Source organism: Neofelis nebulosa, chromosome 1, assembly GCF_028018385.1.
Source record: "Neofelis nebulosa isolate mNeoNeb1 chromosome 1, mNeoNeb1.pri, whole genome shotgun sequence".
Classification (NCBI taxonomy): domain Eukaryota; kingdom Metazoa; phylum Chordata; class Mammalia; order Carnivora; family Felidae; genus Neofelis; species Neofelis nebulosa.
Window position 1 is genome coordinate 139,263,002 of NC_080782.1, and position 18,971 is coordinate 139,281,972.

The 18,971-nt window shown below is 42.5% G+C and overlaps 1 protein-coding gene across 1 annotated transcript in view; it reads right to left on the minus strand.

Annotated features, from left to right (window-relative positions):
• SNX24 (sorting nexin 24) overlaps nt 1-18,971 on the minus strand; it is a 156,688-nt gene that overhangs the window by 6,626 nt on the left and 131,091 nt on the right. The window contains exon 4 of the mRNA XM_058737891.1: nt 1,335-1,429. Within this exon, the coding sequence (XP_058593874.1) occupies nt 1,335-1,429 (95 nt within the window). The remainder of the gene's footprint in view (nt 1-1,334; nt 1,430-18,971) is intronic.

The window sequence follows — 18,971 nt, forward strand, 5'->3', positions numbered from 1 at the left end:
AGAGGAGAAAAAAGACCATATAAATTGGGTGACTGTTTACACCAACCAAGGAAAAAAAAAAAACCAGCCAGCAATCCTAGAGCTCCGAAATGGGAAACATTTTGAAAAGAAAGGGGTTTTCCCAGAGTCACAGCATGACTGACGCCTCCTTCTAAGGAGTCTTATGAGCACGATATTCTCGAATGTCAATTTTCCCGACGATCACTTAAAAACCTGATGGTTTTACTTTCAGACTTGTATAAGGGAGAAACGATTTCACTCTGTCATTTCCCACATTTCTTCTTAAAAACATCCCTCTATAAACCCCCACCTCATAGCAAGTACATGCAAGTCAGAACAGGGCACACTGACAACGCCTGCTATTTGGTGAGCAGTGTGTGTGTAATTCTCGCTCTGGGGTGAGTGGAAGGTGGCCCTGAGCAAACACTGCCAGTGAGGGGTCTAGTGTCTGCAGCGTCTCGCCCCGAGGACGGCTGGGGTTTAACACGACTTTGGGTGTGGTCAGCTGGAATCTTGTAGTTTGAATGAATACAACCCTTTCCTCCGCTTGGGCTCCCAGAGACTTTGTGATGATGTGTTTCTCCGTAATGGATTTAATTGGTCAGGGGTGTTGCTAACTGCTTTCGGCAACAAGCTTCACGCACGTCAGGGGTCCGGAGCTGGGTGAGGAGCATGTCTCAGAGTTAATTCTGCAGAAGAACACCTTCCCAAGTGCTGAGGGTATCCAATGTTTAGTTCCGTGGAAGACAAAGACGGGGGTCTGCAGCCCCTCAGGAAAAGGTTCTGCGAGAGAGGCAGCAGGGCAGCAGAGAGAGTTCACACAGGAAGGCCTGGGCTCTACCAACTACAAGGTGAGAGATTGTGGGAAAGATGCTTAATTCTGTGCCTTGGTTTACTCCACTCTACAATAAGGCAGTTGGGTAAAATCATCTTAAGGTCCTTCTCAGCTTTATGATTATGTGACTGTATGTGTATGGGGATGTAGGCCTAGCTGAAGTATCCACAAATAAATATATGAGTCTCTCAACAGGCTATCTAGATTCATAACTCCTGTCTTGTAACATCACTCCATGAAGCAGCAGAACTTAAAAAGTCAATTCCTTAAGTCTAAAGCTGAGTTACTAAGCCTTGGTCATTTGGCCACAATATAGTGAGGAGGGCTGATGAGGAATTCCTTTGACTACAGGCAGGGGGCGCGTGAGTGCTGTCCCGGCAGAGAGAAGGGGTGTGGCCAGGCTGGCCCTTTCCAGTACCAGTGGGGTTATTGGTTAGGCCAACAAGTGACTGCAGAGTAGTTTCAAATACATGTCCAATGGGTGAACAACAATCCTTACCCACAACTCTCTGCCTTTGGTAGAGAGGGCAAGTGTCGCACATTTAGGAAATCAAGGAACAGCTTGGGGAGCTCTTCATTTTCTAAAATGACAGCCTGCAAAAGTAGAAAACAGAACGGAGAAAGTAAAATTTGCTAGGCGATCTATCCAACGAACTACTTCCAAACATCATGAGCACCCATCTAAGTTCTTAGCAGTATCATTCTTCACACTCTGTATGGGGAGTGGTCCCCATCTTACCCACTAAGAATTCAGGAGCTATGCATGCTCTTCAGTGCCAGCAAATAGTCCATTTCATCTATTCTCTCACCCAGTCGGCATTTACGGAACATCTACTGCATGTCAGGTGCTGACAAGGGCGCAAGTCAGTGGGCGACCAGGCAGATGTAGTTCTTGCCTTCATGGAGGTTCCAATCAGAGTATTTTAAAAACCTGGGTACGTCAATAATATTGCTAAGATATGTACATCAAATTTTCCTTACTGAGTGATAAGGTGGTCTGGGCTGTGTGTGTGTCTACAAGAGATCGCTATTGTTTAGGAAATATTACACGTGGCTTTGCTAACTGGAAGATTGAGACAAGATCCCTCAGCTCTCACCTCTTTGGGCATTAGGATTAAGTGACATTAATTGCTCTGTGGACAGCTCCACTTAAAGGGTAACAACTTTACCACTAAGTGTAAATCAGCATATATACTAAAAAAAAAAAAAATCTATACTGTTCTTCCATTTAGGGAATGCTACTAAAGACGTGGCGTAATGGCAGAACCATGTCAGTTCTCGGCTATCCGAATTATGCAAGTGCAAGGAGAAATCTAATGGAGAACTAGAGAGTGCATTTTCATGGGTACCTATTTTTTACAAAGAGAACCATGGTGTGTGAACCGATTGCACATCTGCCCCTCCCTCCCGCACCTTTGTTTTTGTTTTCAAAGACCATGGAGAAAGCATCAAAGACTGTACAATAATCTCTGAAAGTAACAGAACTCTCTTCAAGGGTCCTTTTCATATTTTATCACGGTTCTCCTCCCCACACCCCAATAAGCATGTGTGGTTTACAGGACAGTGAGAAGTGATGGTCAAGTATCACTCACACGGCTGATCAGGTACAGCTGTGCAGCGTGATGCATAAGGCTCCAATGACAAAAAGGGCAAATGATGTATATTTAAAATACCTAGCTCAACATAATCTGTTGCTTTTAGTCATACTTTACGCACCGAGTGGTTGTATTTCTAGCACAGTTTGCAGATAGTTGCCCAGTTCAGGACATAGAAATGGAATGAACAATATAGGCTGACCCCTGCACTATGCTAGTGGCTCAACCTTCCTGCTGTTCAGTTGCTGGAGAAGACTCATCTGGAAAGCCAGCTCTGTTTTGGTCTCTTCCTATTCCTTACATAGCCGGCTATACCCACTGAGGCTTAAGGACAGTAAGCAAAGAAGCAGGAAAACAAAGCAGTACACAAAATAGAAAAAAAAAAATCCCTTTTCCAGGGGCATGCTTTCATTACTATTTCCATTGACCTTCACCTAAATTTTTATCTACTTGAGGAAATTTTGGGAGTGCCTCTAAGGTCATTATTTCAGTGCCTGGAACTCAAAGGCTGTAAAAATCATCATATATATGAAGCTCCCAGGAATGTTTGCCGTCAAGTTGCAGTGATTATTTCCTTGTTTCTAGATATCTGTTTAACAGGATGATACAATACCTATCTGAATAATAAAGCTTAATGTTGTAACAAATACAGAGCTGGTAACCCAGGCAATAGTTTTAATTATGTGTACAAGTGGTAGCTTTCAGATTAAAAAAAAAATGGGGGGGTAACACTCTTATCTCCACCCCCACCTTTTAAAATAAATTAAATCAATAACAAGTGTGGGACACTTTTAATGACCTGAACTACTTAATTTCCAGGATCTTTAGACATGCCATCCATCACCGCAGTATGGAGGAAGACATCTCTTGAGTGTTCAGGGGGTTAGTTTGGTTTTATTAATGCAAGATTTAGGGAATTTTAACAAGGTGAATTGTTTATTTGCCTTGACAGATTGGCTTACAATGCACTGGCTACATCTACAGCATGATCATTAATGACAAAAGACAGGCAAAAAGCTGTTTACACTGCAACACCAGGACAGGAATTAATCCTGCTCAGCCTCCCCAAACAGAGTAACTACAAAGAGATGATCACATTTTTTTTTAGGTAAGCTAGATTTGCAAAAAAAGGAACATCGAAAACTCCAGAAATTTGTGAGCATTTTTGTTAACTGTTCACTGAAAATTCTCAAATAATATTTTTCATAAAAGTCACCAATGTGGATTTCAGGATTTACAGTTGTAAAGAAAGTAGCATTGGGGGAAGAGGGTGGGTCAGTTAAGCATTCAGTTACATGGTGGCAATACCTCCTAAACTCTGCTAAGGCTTGTAAGAAAATGATTAATACTTAAATCCAAACAGAGGTAGAGTGTAAAACGGTAGAGTTTACCTAATGTAATATAATAAGTACAAGTGAAATGACTGTCATTAATTAGCGCGAAGATGCACAAGAGACATTACATGAGTTTCAACTAGATTGTTCAGTTCATAAACACACGATCTCACTCTCTGAGAACCCCAGCAGTGATGTGGGGCCTCATGACTGTTCATTTACAAGTTTTTCTATGAGAAGCTTTCACTGAAGATCACTCCTTAAAACTGCACCCTGGAGCGTTCCACCTTCTTGGGACCTCTGTCAGGTCTAAATACCCAATTTTATTCAATAGGTAAATAAATACATATAAACCTATAATAAATAAAAAATATTCTATATAAATATAAATATAAAATCACTATATAGAAGTTACATTTTAGACATCAAATTAAATTTCCCCATTGCTATAGCTTGCTTAGTATGATTTTTTTATTAATTTTCAATGTTTAGTCATTTCCATTTCTTAGAGAGGCAGGATGGTGTGGTAGGACGTATGGAGCTTTAGGACAAGAACTGGGTTCCAACACCCCTTATTTTTCTACCTTATCAGCTTTATAAAATCCTGTGGCTACCTCACAGGATTAGTGTGAGGATAAGATGATGTGATGTCCCCGAGTCTTTGGCACACCATGAGTCTTCGACAAAGGTTCATTGTTTCCTCAGAATGTCTTGTTATATCAATTCCCAACAACCTCTTTTATTGGTTTTAGAAGTTTGGATCACTGTCCATCTAGTGAGCCGGGGCTTCTTAACCCTCCATGATTCATGGATCCCTTTCAAAATTGGATCAAACCTGAGAATCTCGTTTGCTGAAAAACATGCATACATACATAACTGTGCTGACAGTGGCAGGGGGAGTCACAGGCCCCTGACAGTCCAGCCAAGGACACCCGCTTTCAGTTCCCGAAAGACAGTAACGCTGCTGGGCACACTCTTCATTTGGCTGGGAGCCTGCAGCACTCACTGTTGGGCCCGTGCTGTAGGCCAGCTCCCCAAAGGACACGCTGGCCCTCTTGTTCTAGTTTTCTGCCTCTTTGTCAATTGCAACCCCCACTGGGCTGTGTGCTGCCTTGCTATTAGAATTCATTAGTGCTTTCGGCTCTGGGCTGTGGTTGAAAATATTTATCTGGCACTGGGGCTAACTTTCGGAAGGATTCTTTCTGGTGGTTCAAAATCTACTAGTGCATTGAATTTAGAAAGGAGTTCAGGGGCGCCTGGGTGGCTCAGTCGGTCAAGCGTCTGACTTCAGCTCAGGTCATGATCTCATGGTTCGTGGGTTCGAGCCCCGTGTCGGGCTCTGTGCTGACACCTCAGAGCCTGGAGCCTGCTTCGGATTCTGTGTCTCCCTCTCTCTCTGCTTCTCCCCCTGCTCATGCTCTGTCTGTCTCTGTCTCTCAAAAATAAATAAACGTTAAAAATTTTAAAAAAAAATTAGAAAGGAGTTCATACTCATGGCTTCTGTGTCTTTCATACGAAATTCTAGAATTTAGCAATCTGTAGTATTGAGGGTTCACAAGGTTAGCAAAACGTGGAGGAAAATATTGTTTAAACGCCATCACTGCTGGGTCAGGGTACAACCGAGGAGACATGGGTCCCCTACATGTGTTACGAGAGGAGCATTTTGAACTGGAGTGCAGTGATGGCCCCAGACCCAGTGCTACTTAATCGATTAACTGATCACTGTGATGGTAGAGGTCTGACACTGGATCAGAGTTTGGACAGACGGCTGGACAACTCATTTATGCAGCAGGACAACACAATTCAAAAATGAATATGGCAAGTTAGAGAAGAACTTGGAAATAAATCCCATTAAATTCCATTTTACAGGTGTAAGTAATGAGTCAAATACCCCAAGGGGCAGAATTCACACCACAGATGTAAGACAAAGAGTAGGTGCTTGTATACAAGTGCTGTTGTCTCGAGTGGTAGGTCAGCAAAAAGAGTTGCTTCCGGGGGCGCCTGGGTGGCGCAGTCGGTTAAGCGTCCGACTTCAGCCAGGTCACGATCTCGCGGTCCGTGAGTTCGAGCCCCGCGTCAGGCTCTGGGCCGATGGCTCGGAGCCTGGAGCCTGTTTCCGATTCTGTGTCTCCCTCTCTCTCTGCCCCTCCCCCGTTCATGCTCTGTCTCTCTCTGTCCCAAAAATAAATTAAAAACGTTGAAAAAAAAAATTAAAAAAAAAAAAAAGAGTTGCTTCCAGAACTTTTATAAAACGAGCTAAGCAACCAATCCTCTTGCTCCCCTTAATGCAATATTATCTAGCACCCCCAAAATGAGAAATAAGAATACATTTAGAAAGGCCTAGAGGTGAGCAATGAACATGAAGAAAAGGCTCAAAATCATTTCCAAAAGAGGTCACCCAATAGCAGGTACCAAGCACAGAATGATGTGTCGCTGGGCCAAGGAGTGTGGTCCTTCGATGAACTGTTTTTGTTTTTTTAAAGGAAGGTGGAGATGTTCAAAGCTGCTGGAATGAGAAGAAAGCACTGTGCAAACCAGCTGAGAAGGTACCTGTCTACATCTAATTGAAACCTGTGCAATAAAACAAGCAAAAGTGGCCCATGTGGGGGAAGAGCCTGCTTCCAAACAGCCTGGGCTCTGAATGTCTTTTAGTTGCGCTTTGATACACATGCAGATTGTAGAAGCTGTAGGATTAACAGAAGAACGCATTGAAGAAATGTGCATGTAATTCATCACGTAGGAGCCATGCAGACTAAAAACCAGGTTATTATTAAGAGGTACATGGGAAACGGGGTAAAATCAAGAAATGGAACAAGTGTGTGCTATACTATGTATGCAATGGAGGGCTGTTGCTGTATCCAACTCGGATACGCATTAAAACTGGGAAATTGAGTGCAACTTGTAAGAAGCAAAAAATAATTATTATTATTCTTTATACAGTGTTACTAGCTTTCAGGATAATAAATAAATGACTTTGCTTACAACAGGTTTCCTGCAGAAACCTCGCTCTAAACGAATGGGTGCCAAAAACAAAAAACAAAACAAAAAAAACCCCAAACCAAAAACCTCATAGACTACAAAAACATTTACAAAAAAATTGCCTGAATAGGGCAAAAAAACAACAGCATTGCTACCAGCATCCCCCACAAGCTCAATGTTTACTCCAGGAGAAATGTCTTTTTTATTGAAAAGGTGCAATTATCATCATGTAACACAAATCACAAAATCCCGATTTTTCTACCTTATCAGCTTTATAAAATCATGTTCCCAAAGGATACCATTGATTAGTTGCACATGTTCTTTCTGTGACATCCCAAATACTTAATTGTCAGTTATCTTTTCTTCTTCAGTAAGTAAAATGCAGTCACAAAATTACAGAGGGACCTGTTCTGCCTTAACCTTTGCTAGATGCCATCATGCAGTGGAAAACACTGGTAAAATATCACAGGATAACGCCATCCGACAAGGGAGACATATAAACACTGTAATGATTTCCCACGAGTTTCCATTTTAGAAAATTGTCACTAAGGCGAGCATAAACGGTGACACATCTCCACCGAGGACACGGCGAAATCGAACGCTGGCATTCTAGTTAGGTCCAAACCTACCCAGCAGCCAATTATAACAGGAACGGAACATCTTGTTGAAAACTTGGACAAGACCACTTTGCTAACCTTCCGAGATCGCTGCACAAAGCTGCACTGTTTTCACTGATTTGATCCTTTTATTCTCTCCTCAAAACATTAAAAAAAAAAAAAAAATTTCTTCCCTATTGTCGGTCAAGGTTTGTTACAAACTGCAGGGAACCTCTCTTGTCACAACAGCCAGGATGCTGAACTAAGTCGGGAGGTTTTCAGGAGTCTTTAAAGCCCTGTTCCTCCTCCATCTGGTTTGGCTTGAAATGTCCGTTTGTTGGGGTGACAAAGTTCATGACAGGTTTTCCTCTCCTTGCCAGGAAAGATGCTTCATACCAGACCTGCCTCAGAGGTGCAGCTAAGAACAGAGAGGGAGAAAAATCAATGCCTCCTCACTGCAGTAAGCGGGCTGCAGTGTCACTGTCCTCTGGGACCGAAGCTACCAGTGCACAGAGCCTCTGCAGTCCTCAGGCTTCTGCTCACCTGCACCCCAGCAACTGCTCAGAATTTCAAAATTGAGTCCTAGTAAACTTATCAAAGGAATAAATACTTACTATTGTTTATATGTTTATGTATTTTTTTGAGAGACAGCGAGCAGAGGAGGGGCAGAGAGAGAGGAGGACAGGGGATCCCAAGCAGGTTCTGAGCTGACATCAGAGAGCCTAGGCCGATGCGGGGCTCGAGCCCACGAACCGCGAGATCATGACCTGAGCCGAAGTTGGATGCTCAACCGACTGAGCCACCCAGGCGCCCCTCAAAGGAACACTTTTAAAAAGTCAGATGACCACATAAAAAAAAAACAAAAACCCAGATCTGTGTCTGAAGAGCCCAGTGTTGCCACGTATCCTTCATTTTGTGTGTGACACCATTCCCAACATGCACCTAACTCTGTGTCTGGAAAAAACTGCACTGTTCACAGAATTCAAAGAGACAAGTGCCATGGTTTCACAGGGCTTTACAGACTATCTTGGAAGAAATCTGAGGACCTTGAAAGCTGAATGCCACAAGAACCTATTTAAAATGGTAAAGAAAAAAAAATGTGAAAAGAAATAATGTAATTTGGCTTACGAAAGATCTTAGAGAAGAAATACCATTTTATAGCTAAAAAGACCAAACTCATCGTGGAACAACAGAAACTGAAACACCAAGCATCTTCAGAGCTATTTTAATATAAAAATTTATGTGCTGTGTACTTATGGAATATTCATCAAACACCTACTGGGTACAACCACTGACACAATGGTTGGCCAAACACACAGGGCGTACAGTCTAGTGGGGAAAATGAATGGTGTTCAAACAATCCCAGTAATAAGTGTAGGATTACAAACGGAAACAAGTACTTTGAAGGAAGTGGCTAGCTGTTTTAAGTGTTAGTAACAAAGCATCCTTGTTAACCTATGGAGCAAAGGAACGCTTCCCTGGGAAGGTGATACAGGAACTGGGAGAATGAGCTGATAGGGCAAAGGAGTGGGATATTTCAGGCACATAGCATAGCATGCTCAAAGGGGGAAGCGTGGTCATATTAGAAAAACAGACGCCAGTGTGGCTGTGTCTGAGAAAACAATGAAGCTGAGCTTGAGAGGCTGGGGGGGGAGGAGGGGGGCTTCTGGGTACTCTTTTTCTGTGGATTTTGGGGCCAGTGAGCAGTGTTACCTGTGTGAGTGGTAGGTGGGGTATCCGGGTACACATGATATGATCTGAATGGTATGGTGACTATAAATGGTGACAGCAATAGTGCCCCTCAGATCCAGCATTAAATCCTTTCTCTGGCTGTCTCTAAATTCCTTATTTTATTTTATTTTACTTTACTTTATTTTCTTTTATTTTGAGTGAGAGAGCATGCACGCATGAGCAGGGGAGGGGCAGAGAGAGGGGGAGAGAGAATCTCAAGAGGCTCCACACCCAGCTGGGAGCCCAACTCGGGGCTTGATCCCACGACCCTGAGATCATGACCTGCACCAAAATCAAGAGTCAGATGCTTATCCAATGGAGCAACCCAGGTGCCCCTCTAAACCACTTCTTATGCCACTGAGTTAATGATAACAACTATATTTTCATTTCTACTGGTTCTTTTCTAAATCTACCTGGTCTATTTTTCTTTGATGCTTGATCTTTTCCTATGCCTTCAATTATTTTAACACATCTTCATTTTTGGTTTTCATTACATTTCCTTTACTTAAAATTCTTGGGGTTTAATCCTGTTGTTTTGTGTCTGTTGACTCTCACTCATAGCTATTTATTTTCTTCTGTGTTTTGTAGTTTTGATTCATAAGCTCATCATCAGCAGGGCATATCTGTGGGACAGTTCAGGTCAGGTTCAGGTATGACCTTTCTGTGTGATTTTGTTTCTGTACCTAGGAAGCATAACCCTGACAGGGATCCCTAGGATACAATCAGCTTTCAGCCAATGATTATGTTAACTTTTCAGATTGGAACTTATGAGACCCTGCGGAAACTGAAAAATATAAACCTTAAACTCTCATAAAACCTGGTTGGGAAGCATTAGGAAAACTGTCCATGTTCATTATGTTTTTTCTAGGTCAGTGGTCTCTAAAGTAGGCTAGAGGCATGTGGGAAATTCAGCAAGATCACCACGATTCAGGAAAACAGATATTAGAATTTCTTTTTATTTTGGGGCCTGGGTGCCTCAGTCAGTTAAGCATCTGATTCTTGATTTCGCCTCAGGTCATGATCTTATGGTTCGTGAGTTCGATCCCCGGGTTGGACTTTGCACTGGTGGTACAGAGCATGCTTGGGATTCTCTGTCTCTCCCTCTCTCTGCCCCTCCCCTGCTTGCATTCTCTCTCTCTCAAAATAAATAATAGACTTTTTAAATTTTTAAATTAAAAAAATAAATATATTCTTTCTAATAAAAAAATGTTTATTTATTTGAGAGAGAGAGAGAGAGAGAGAGAAAGTATGAGCAGGGGAGGGGCAGAGAGAGGGAGACAGAGAATCTAGAGCAGGCTTCACAGCAACAGTACAGAGCCTGACACGGGGCTTGAACCCACGAACTGTGGGCCAAAACCAAGAGTCGGATGCTTAACCAATTAAGCCACCCAGGCGCCCCTATCCTTCCTAATTGTTAATGTATGGATTTATACAGGAGCACAGTTATATAAGTTATTACTAAATGTGCATATATTCGAATGTTTTGCTCAAACATTTTTCATGATAAGGATCTTGGGCCAGTAGACTCTGCCGTTGACAACAGAGCATAATAGAGCTGGTAAGATCTGGTGAGACTCAATCTATCCAGACAACACTTGTGAAACAGTCTGCTTAGCTTAGTTTATCCTTTTACTAAGAGAGTAGCTCCATTACCGGAAATGCCCTTCCTGCCTCTTTTCAAATGGCCAACCCCTACCTCCAAGTCTCCGCTCAAGCATTATTTCCCTTAAGAAACTTTCCCCAAACCTTCAGTATGGGCTAAATTCTTTGTGAAAGAAACAAAAACAAACAAACCAGAATCATTTCATGTGTTGTGAGGATTAAGAGTGGACTGAGTCATATTAACTTTCCAGAATTTTGACCTACCAAATATGGACATTTTCACAGTGGTTTAAAACTACAATAATATTTACTTAATGCCTACTTTGTGCCAAGCCGCTCATCTTAGTTAATTTTCACAATACTGTGAGACACCATCATCATGCAAATTCTACACAGGAAAGATGTGGGGCTTGGAAAGGCTAAATCACCTGTGCGAGGTTTCTCAGAGGGTAGGGGGCAGTCAGGATCAGAAGCCAGGTCCCTCCAGGTTGAAAACTACTGGATCAAGTGATGTCTCCATTCAGTCACTCACTCATTCCATAAGTATTTACTGACATGTATTGTACTGTGCTACAAGTTTAGCTCTTTTCTTAGTGAAATTAATTGGAATCCTGATTTTTCCCAAAATATATTTCCCACTGTATTTATAAATTTAATTGACCCCGTTGACAAATGTAAAGGAGACACTGAAACTGACTCTCTTAAAATACATTCCTGATTTTCCTTGGATTTTAAATTTATCTTAACACCTCGACTAATTCTTACATCTTACTATTCTTCTTACAGAAGAAGAAAGGCAATAAATTCCATTAATCTCTGCCCTATATTAAAACAACAACAACAACAACAAAAACAAAACCACAAACACCTGAAAAAACAAAAGCATAATCCAAAAAAAATCTGGCCTCATAACACTTCAAAACCTATTTGACAATCTCTGACCAACTCAATTCCTTTTTGACTGGGAAGAATACTTTAAAGCCACATTTTATACACTTTTGATCTGTTCCAATGACCTAATTATATGTTGAATAACAATGTGACTCAATTACAGATTGTAGATAACACCAGCATTTGTGAGGCATTTCCCTGATGATCCAATAAAAACAAATCAAAACAAACAACCAAATAAAACAAATTCTAAAAGCAATCATAAACTGACTGCTTACCTGTAAGGCAAAAGTAAGACCATGGGATGAACACATTTGAATAAAACTTTACAAAGCACACCAAACCTGATTTGGTAATTCAAATAATGGGGGTTGGGGGGGTAAGACACTAATTTAAATACAAATTATAGGATATGCTTATGGAAAGGCTGTCTTAATACTTTAAAGAAGAAATAGTAATCAGAACTGGGCTTGTGCGGGGTTGCCTGGAGACAGCCTCAGGAGACTGGTTTTTAATGAAAGATTTACAATTAGAATAGCCTAGGCATGTGGATGAGCTGATGTTTTTAAAGTATTTAAAGTGCTTGAAAACAATCTGCTCTCTCAAGTCCCTTAAACCTTCCTCCAACTACCTAATTTATGCCTCTGATTCACTTAAGCAGTCTCCTTCTTCATGAACTGTACACTTGGAGCCAGCTCCGGCACTGGTGGGGTTCATGTGGTGGGGTCAGATCAGTTAGGACTTCTAGGCCTCCACGTCCTTATGGCACAGCAGTTAAGACATAGGACACCAGGCAAGTATCTTTTCTTTTTTTTTTTTTTTAATGAAGACCCCCTAATGCCATTTTATATTTGTCAAATTATGAGTACCGCATTGAGTCTCCTGTTTAAATGCTATAGTTGTTATTTTGCAGGAATTTAAGACCCGTGGATGCGCAGAACTCATGGTATTTGGTGCTCAGTGGGAAGACTTAGTGGAAGAGGCCAGATGGTGAGTGGAGACTGTGTCAAGATGCGGGAACAGGTCCTCAGAGAAATGACACAAAGGATGGAAAGTGGCCCTTGCAGAGACAGTTCAGAGGTTTAAAGTTAAAAACACACCTAGGAGGGAGTAACAAAGAAAAGGGGAAAGAAGCCCTTGACCTCTTGGCTGCAACCAAAAATGTAGTCAATAAAATTGCTTACATAAAACACACTGGTGGGTTAAGAGCAGTCCAGCAGGACCACACCAAGGAGGATGCAACACAATAGCAAGAAGAGAAGAAAGTAGGCCTATATGTACATGGCTGTTAATCATTCACAGGAAGTCTAAGTGGGACCCCATTCTTTGCATCCATGGAAAAAGCCTATCTATTCTAGCCCTTCTCCCAAATCTAACGCTGAGATAAATACTCCCATACTTGGAACTAAATTATAGATGTTTATTCAGGGATCATACTCAACCGTGAACATGGACCCTTTCCTGGAGGTTTTCAGGTTATACCAGCCTTTTTCAGATAAACTCCCAGGTATCCCGGGAAAGGAGGAACAGAATGAATGCACGGGAAGCTACCCTACATCTAAGCAGAAACATGAAATTTCTGCCTTGCCTTCTGCCACTGGAGGCTGTGGTTTTGACCGTCAGGTGCTACCCAAGACCCATGCTTCCCTTCATCCTTATAAATGGAACATCAATTTTGTTGGCGGGTGTGACCATTAGCCAAGGTTAAAAAAGCAAACAACAACAAAACCATCACAACATCTGTTCCCCCAACATTTTCCAAATGCCTGTGCCATGGGACACAGAATCGGCCACTAAAATGTCAGTGGAAGTCACTGGATGGCAAAGATCCAAAACGTTCCCGAAAAGGAATGGTCAGGTTCTGCTGGCCCTCCTTCATCTTCCGCTCATCTCTCTACCTGCTTCCTCCCTCTTCTTGCCTGGAACATCAAGTGTGATCTCTAAGCTCAGCTGCCACCTTATGATCAGGAGGGAAAGGCCACAAGAAACAGAGAGATCCAACTCCCGATAATCCTGGGCCACTGAACCAAAACCCACAATTATCTACTATTGGTAGCACATGAGAAAATACTATGCCTGAGAAAGATAAACCCCAATTTTAGTTCAGTCCTTTTATTTGGGCTGATATCTGTGGTCAAACACACATGCTACTGATGGGAACCTCTTGCTTCCACAGATCATAAAGTCCTATTCTTGGCCCACAGAACAGAGTACTGGGGAGAATACTTTAAAAGACAGAGAAAATGAAAGGAAAAAACCCAACTCTGCAATTCCACCTTTATTACTTCAAAGTGAGTAGAATAAAAAGGAAAGAAGGAAAGAAGGGAAGAGAAACAACCAACAGACCGTGATATTCTATTTTTAACTTACTAAAGATGTCCATACCATAAGGAACAGACTATGAAAAATGAAAAAGCAATTAGGCTCACATATATATTGCACAATCTATAAAAAGCAAGAAAAGGACCATTGTATGAAAAAACATGTCCATCACACACAGCAGGTACCGAGAACATGTATTATGGAACAGGAAAGAAATCAAGCATATAGCTAATGAGATGAAACTAAACAAAGAAAAATGTAAGCTGATTATCCAGAAAAAATAGTCTACCAAATTGGGTCTATTAAACAAATCATAGACAGTATCCCTGTGGAAATAGAAAGGGTTTCATTAAACTTATTTTACAAAGGATCGTCCAAATCACTGTAGAATGAGCCATAGGGAATAATTTAGCATTGGCTGGTGGAAGAAAATACAATTCTCCTTACCCGGGTCCTTTTAATCACAAATTTTATGATCTTTTAACAGCTTTCTATTAAGAGCAATTAAAGGAAGATAGTAAAGGTTTACACTAATACTCTAGCAAGTTAAAATGATTATATACATCTTCAAGCAGTTTATAGCTTCAAGATCGTAGCTAAGTTTGAGGGAGAAACACAAATTTATTTTTTAAAAAAGAAGAAGAGGAAGAAGAACCTGAAAGACATTCAGAGATAACACTTTTGGATTCCTTTCTGCTCCCTGTCCATGGCCTGTCCCTAGTACAGAGGCTGTTGTGGAGCCAGACAACAGTGGGGTAGGTAGAGGTACCTACAAAAGTATGGCCGAACACAACACAGGACCCACTGCATGACAACCTAGACACCTTCTCAGTCCTATCCACTACCCACATTAGTCAACCAGACCAATCATCCCAGGCTCTGGTCGATTCAACTGCCCTCGCCTCCAGCCAGCCCCATAGGTGCCCTGGAAAAGGAGCCGGGGAGGTACCTGGGAGCAGTGGACAGGCACACTCCTGTTTTTCTGTCAACAAATCTTTTTTGTGTGTTTCCACAAGATTCAGTAGAGGTGATCACCTGGGGCAGCCAATGATCAAGTGAAAATGACACCTGTTATTTCATACTTAGTACCAAGAAGTGATAGGGAGGTAGTTTCAGTTTACAAGAACTGTATGCACTTCCCAGCATTTATCTACCTCAATTATTTAAAATTAATGTTAGGCAAGTTTCTTAGTTTCTCTGTGCTCTAAGAGGGTCAAGTAATAGTAGTCCTCTCAGATGCTGCAGTCATGATGAAATAAGACCCATGGCCATGAAGACACCACTGTGGTACCTGATAGACCATAAGGACCTAAAAAATATCATTATTTCTTCTTCTTCTCCTTCCCCTTCTCCTTCTTCGTAGCAGCAGCAGCAGCAGTATAAGATGAACAAAAAACCCAATCTGACTGTGATATAATGATTTGGTCATTCAGATGATCAAATAATGTATTTCTTAGATATATGTGGTCACCATCCATACCATAGTTCCTGAAAATGCTTCCGAGCCATAAAGTTGAAATTGGTGTCTTGTTATTAACGAAGGTGAGTTTTGGATCCACCCAAGGTCAGGGGCTAGTTGCCAGTCAGATCAACCACATGATCAGAGGATTGGAACTTTCAGTACCAGTCCCCACTTCCCCTAACCTCTGGAGAGGGAACAGAGGCTGGAGGTTGAATCAGCCAATGGCCAATGACTTAGTCAACCATGACTATGCAATGGAGTCCCCATAGAAACCTAAGAGAATGGCTTTTGTAGTCCTTTTGGGAGAGCTTCCACACTTGGGGAATCGGAACACTTCCATGCACCCCCAAGCTGGGATCTAAGCTCACGAGGACATAAGTTCCTTTGTTTGAGATCTCACTCTACATATCTCACCATCGGATTGTTCATAAGTAGCCTTTATCCTGTAATAAGCTAGTAAACTTAAGTGATTCCCTGAGTTCTGGGAGCCCTTCTGGCGAGTTACTTGAACCCAAGGAGGAGGTCAGGGGAACCTCTACTCCATAGCCAAGCAGTCAGAAGTACAGGTAAGAGCCTGAAGCTTACCACTGGTGTGTGAAGCTGGGGGTGGGAACAGTGTTGCAGGACAGAATCCATAACCTGCGGGATCTGATGGTATCCCTGGGTAGGTAATGTCAGAATGGAGTTGAACTGGAGGACACCCAGTTAGCATCTGAGAATTTCTCGGTGTTGTGCGTGGGGAGAACCCCCTCGCCCATGATGGACCTGGATCTGGGAACTCTAAAAGATTATTACGGAAGCTAAATAATGGAAAGAGCTGATTTAAAGAAAGGAAACATTTTCTTATATGGTTTTACTTGTGTTATTATTTTAAAAAGCTTGTGCTTTGTATGCGGTCCAACTATGTTGTAACTTCCTGGCCTCTTAATGCAGGCACTAATGCACGCACACAGGCCAAGTATTTGTTCTAAGGAATTTTTATGCAGAACTCATTTAGTCAGATCTTCAAAGCATTATCTCTACGGGCCAGTAAGCTCAGACATGACCTTGCTCTGCTATTACACAGATCCCTTCCTTGCAATGGCACTGCCCTTCCACTATGTGTGAGACCTCCAATGCACTGATCTGGGACCTTCTCATTTCCATCAGGCCCCTCTGGCTTTTCTGCCCTCCTCGTCCAGCTTAAGTTTCCATGATCTACCATCAGAATCAAACATTTCCAACCCCGTGAGTCCCTTTCCCTCTGTTGGACTCAGGACACCACAGTTCTGGTCGAATCCTAACATCTCTTACCCATGCCTCAACCCAGATGTTAAAATACTACAAGAAAACCACGCAATACGAACAAGTTGTTTTCACTTTAAATTCAAGCTCTTTACTCACAAAATATGGTCTTGCTCCCTTACTCTAGAACAGTGGTTCCCAAACTTCAGCCAGCATCAGAATCATGCCAGAAAGCTTGCTAAAACACAGGCTGCTGGGTCCCATGTCCAGAGTTTCTGATCCAGTAGGTCTGGGGGGTGAGCACTCAGAATTTCCATTTCAACAAAGATTTCACGTTCCCACGTGATGCTGCTGCTGCTGGCCAGGAGCCAGACATTGAGAACCACTGCTCCACAGGAACCACTTTTCCCCATTTCATACTTTCTCTTCTCTGAATCCCCCTCACTCCCTACGTCTCAGCTGATAACCACTCTTCACAGAGGCTTTGACGAGAATGCAGAAGCCACCAGATTTGAGGTCCCTTATCTTCACCCTACCGATTCTATCCACACGTCTCCTCCATCAACCTCTCTTTCTTCCTCTGCGTGAGTGGAAGAAATGCCCCTTCTTCTGTCAGAGGCCAATTTTTCTAGTTCATGCTCTGGTTCTCAGCCTGCTTCTCAGCCTGCTTCTTGACTTTCCCAAGTATTTCTTTCTTTAGTTACAGCCCTGGTCTCCTCAGCCTATTCCTGATCCAATTCCTTCCTTCTTTCCATCCATCCGCCCTTCTATCATGTCTGCTGAATTGTTCCTATCAGCATATAAACTTATTCTAGCATCTCATTTTAAAACAACGGAACAAAACAAACGCAAAAATGAGAAAAAAAAAAATATCCCCCTAGAAGATACAGCTTATTTCTCGGCTTCCTTTCACGGCAAAAGTTCTCAAGAATGTTCTGCAGATGCTGTGTCCCCTTCTTATGTCCAGTCCATCCGTTACACCACTCTCTACAAAATGGCTTTGGTTTCTGCCATTCTCAGCTTGTCAAGACCACAGACCTCCTCCCTGTTGCTAAAGCCAATGGCCACTTTCGTCCAGACCTCACTCAGCTTCTGGGCAGCCAGTACTCAACCAGACAACCACTTGACCCACTTTTCTTTGCAACTCTTCTGGTGTTTTTCCTCATTCTTTTCTACCTGGCCTCAAAATATAGGGATTTTTCAAAGCTTAGCCAGCAGTCTCTTCTCTCCTCCCGGAACACTCTCCCTAACTCCGCAGTACCAACTGCCATAGATTTTAAGACCTTGATGCTCATAAGGTGCGAATTCACTTCTCCAGGCTGGCTCTCTCTTCTGAAATGAAATACCTATTTAACATCTCCACTGGGAATTTCTCAGAGACATCCTCAATTCAAAAGGTCCAAAGTATAACTTGATATTTCCTTTAAAAAACAAAACCAAAACACAGGGGCGCCTGGGTAGCTCAGTTAGTTAAGCGTCCGACTTCAGCCTAGGTCAAGATCTCGCCATTCCTGAGTTCGAGCCCAGCATCGGGCTCTGTGCTGACAGCTCGGAGCCTGGAGTCTGTTTTGGATTCTGTGTCTCCCTCTCTCTCTCTGCCCCTCCCCGACTTGTGCTCCGTCTCTATCTCTCAAAAATAAAATAAACATTAATGACAAAAAAACAAAAAAACAAAAATAAAAACAAAAACATGAACAACCCCATCCCCCACTACCACCCATCACCTTCCTCAATTTCTCATCTCAGCAAAGGATAGCACCACCACCCACCTTTCCCTCACCTTCCACATGTAGCCTTTTATTAGCCCCCATCTGGCGCTCCTCTCCCACTCGCTCAAAAAGGTGCAGCCACAGGGGTCACCGGAGCCCCAAACGTGCCTTTGCTACTTCTGTCCCCAGCCCTTCCCTCTAGCTGCCTTGTACACATCTCCCTGGAGGTGTGCTCCTGGATCAGTGAAACCCAAGCACTCCCTCTTGCTCCCTGGGAACTTGTTTTCTGGCTCCCTTATTTGCTTCCTTTAGAGCACACAGCACTTGCAATTATTTCATGCAAATGTCCACTTGGCTTTTACCATTTACCTTTACCTTTTTACCTCTGCATGCAACACAGGGTTTTGAATGCATGAGGATCATTCCACAGGCACAATCGGGGACAGCCATGGAAATGGTACTGAGAAGGCCACCTCTGGCTTACTGTAAACAGAAAACTTTACCACTGGAGTCTGCCATGATTGTTACACTTGCTGGAGGTAACCCGGGCCTCTGCGGCAACGATGTGACCAAAAGCAGCGGGAGGTCTAGTTGCTACACGATGGTTTAGCAAGGATTTATTGATAGGTAGGAAATGAAGCAAGGCCGTAGCTGAGAAAAAACAGTAATATGTATTATTTGCAGAATATTT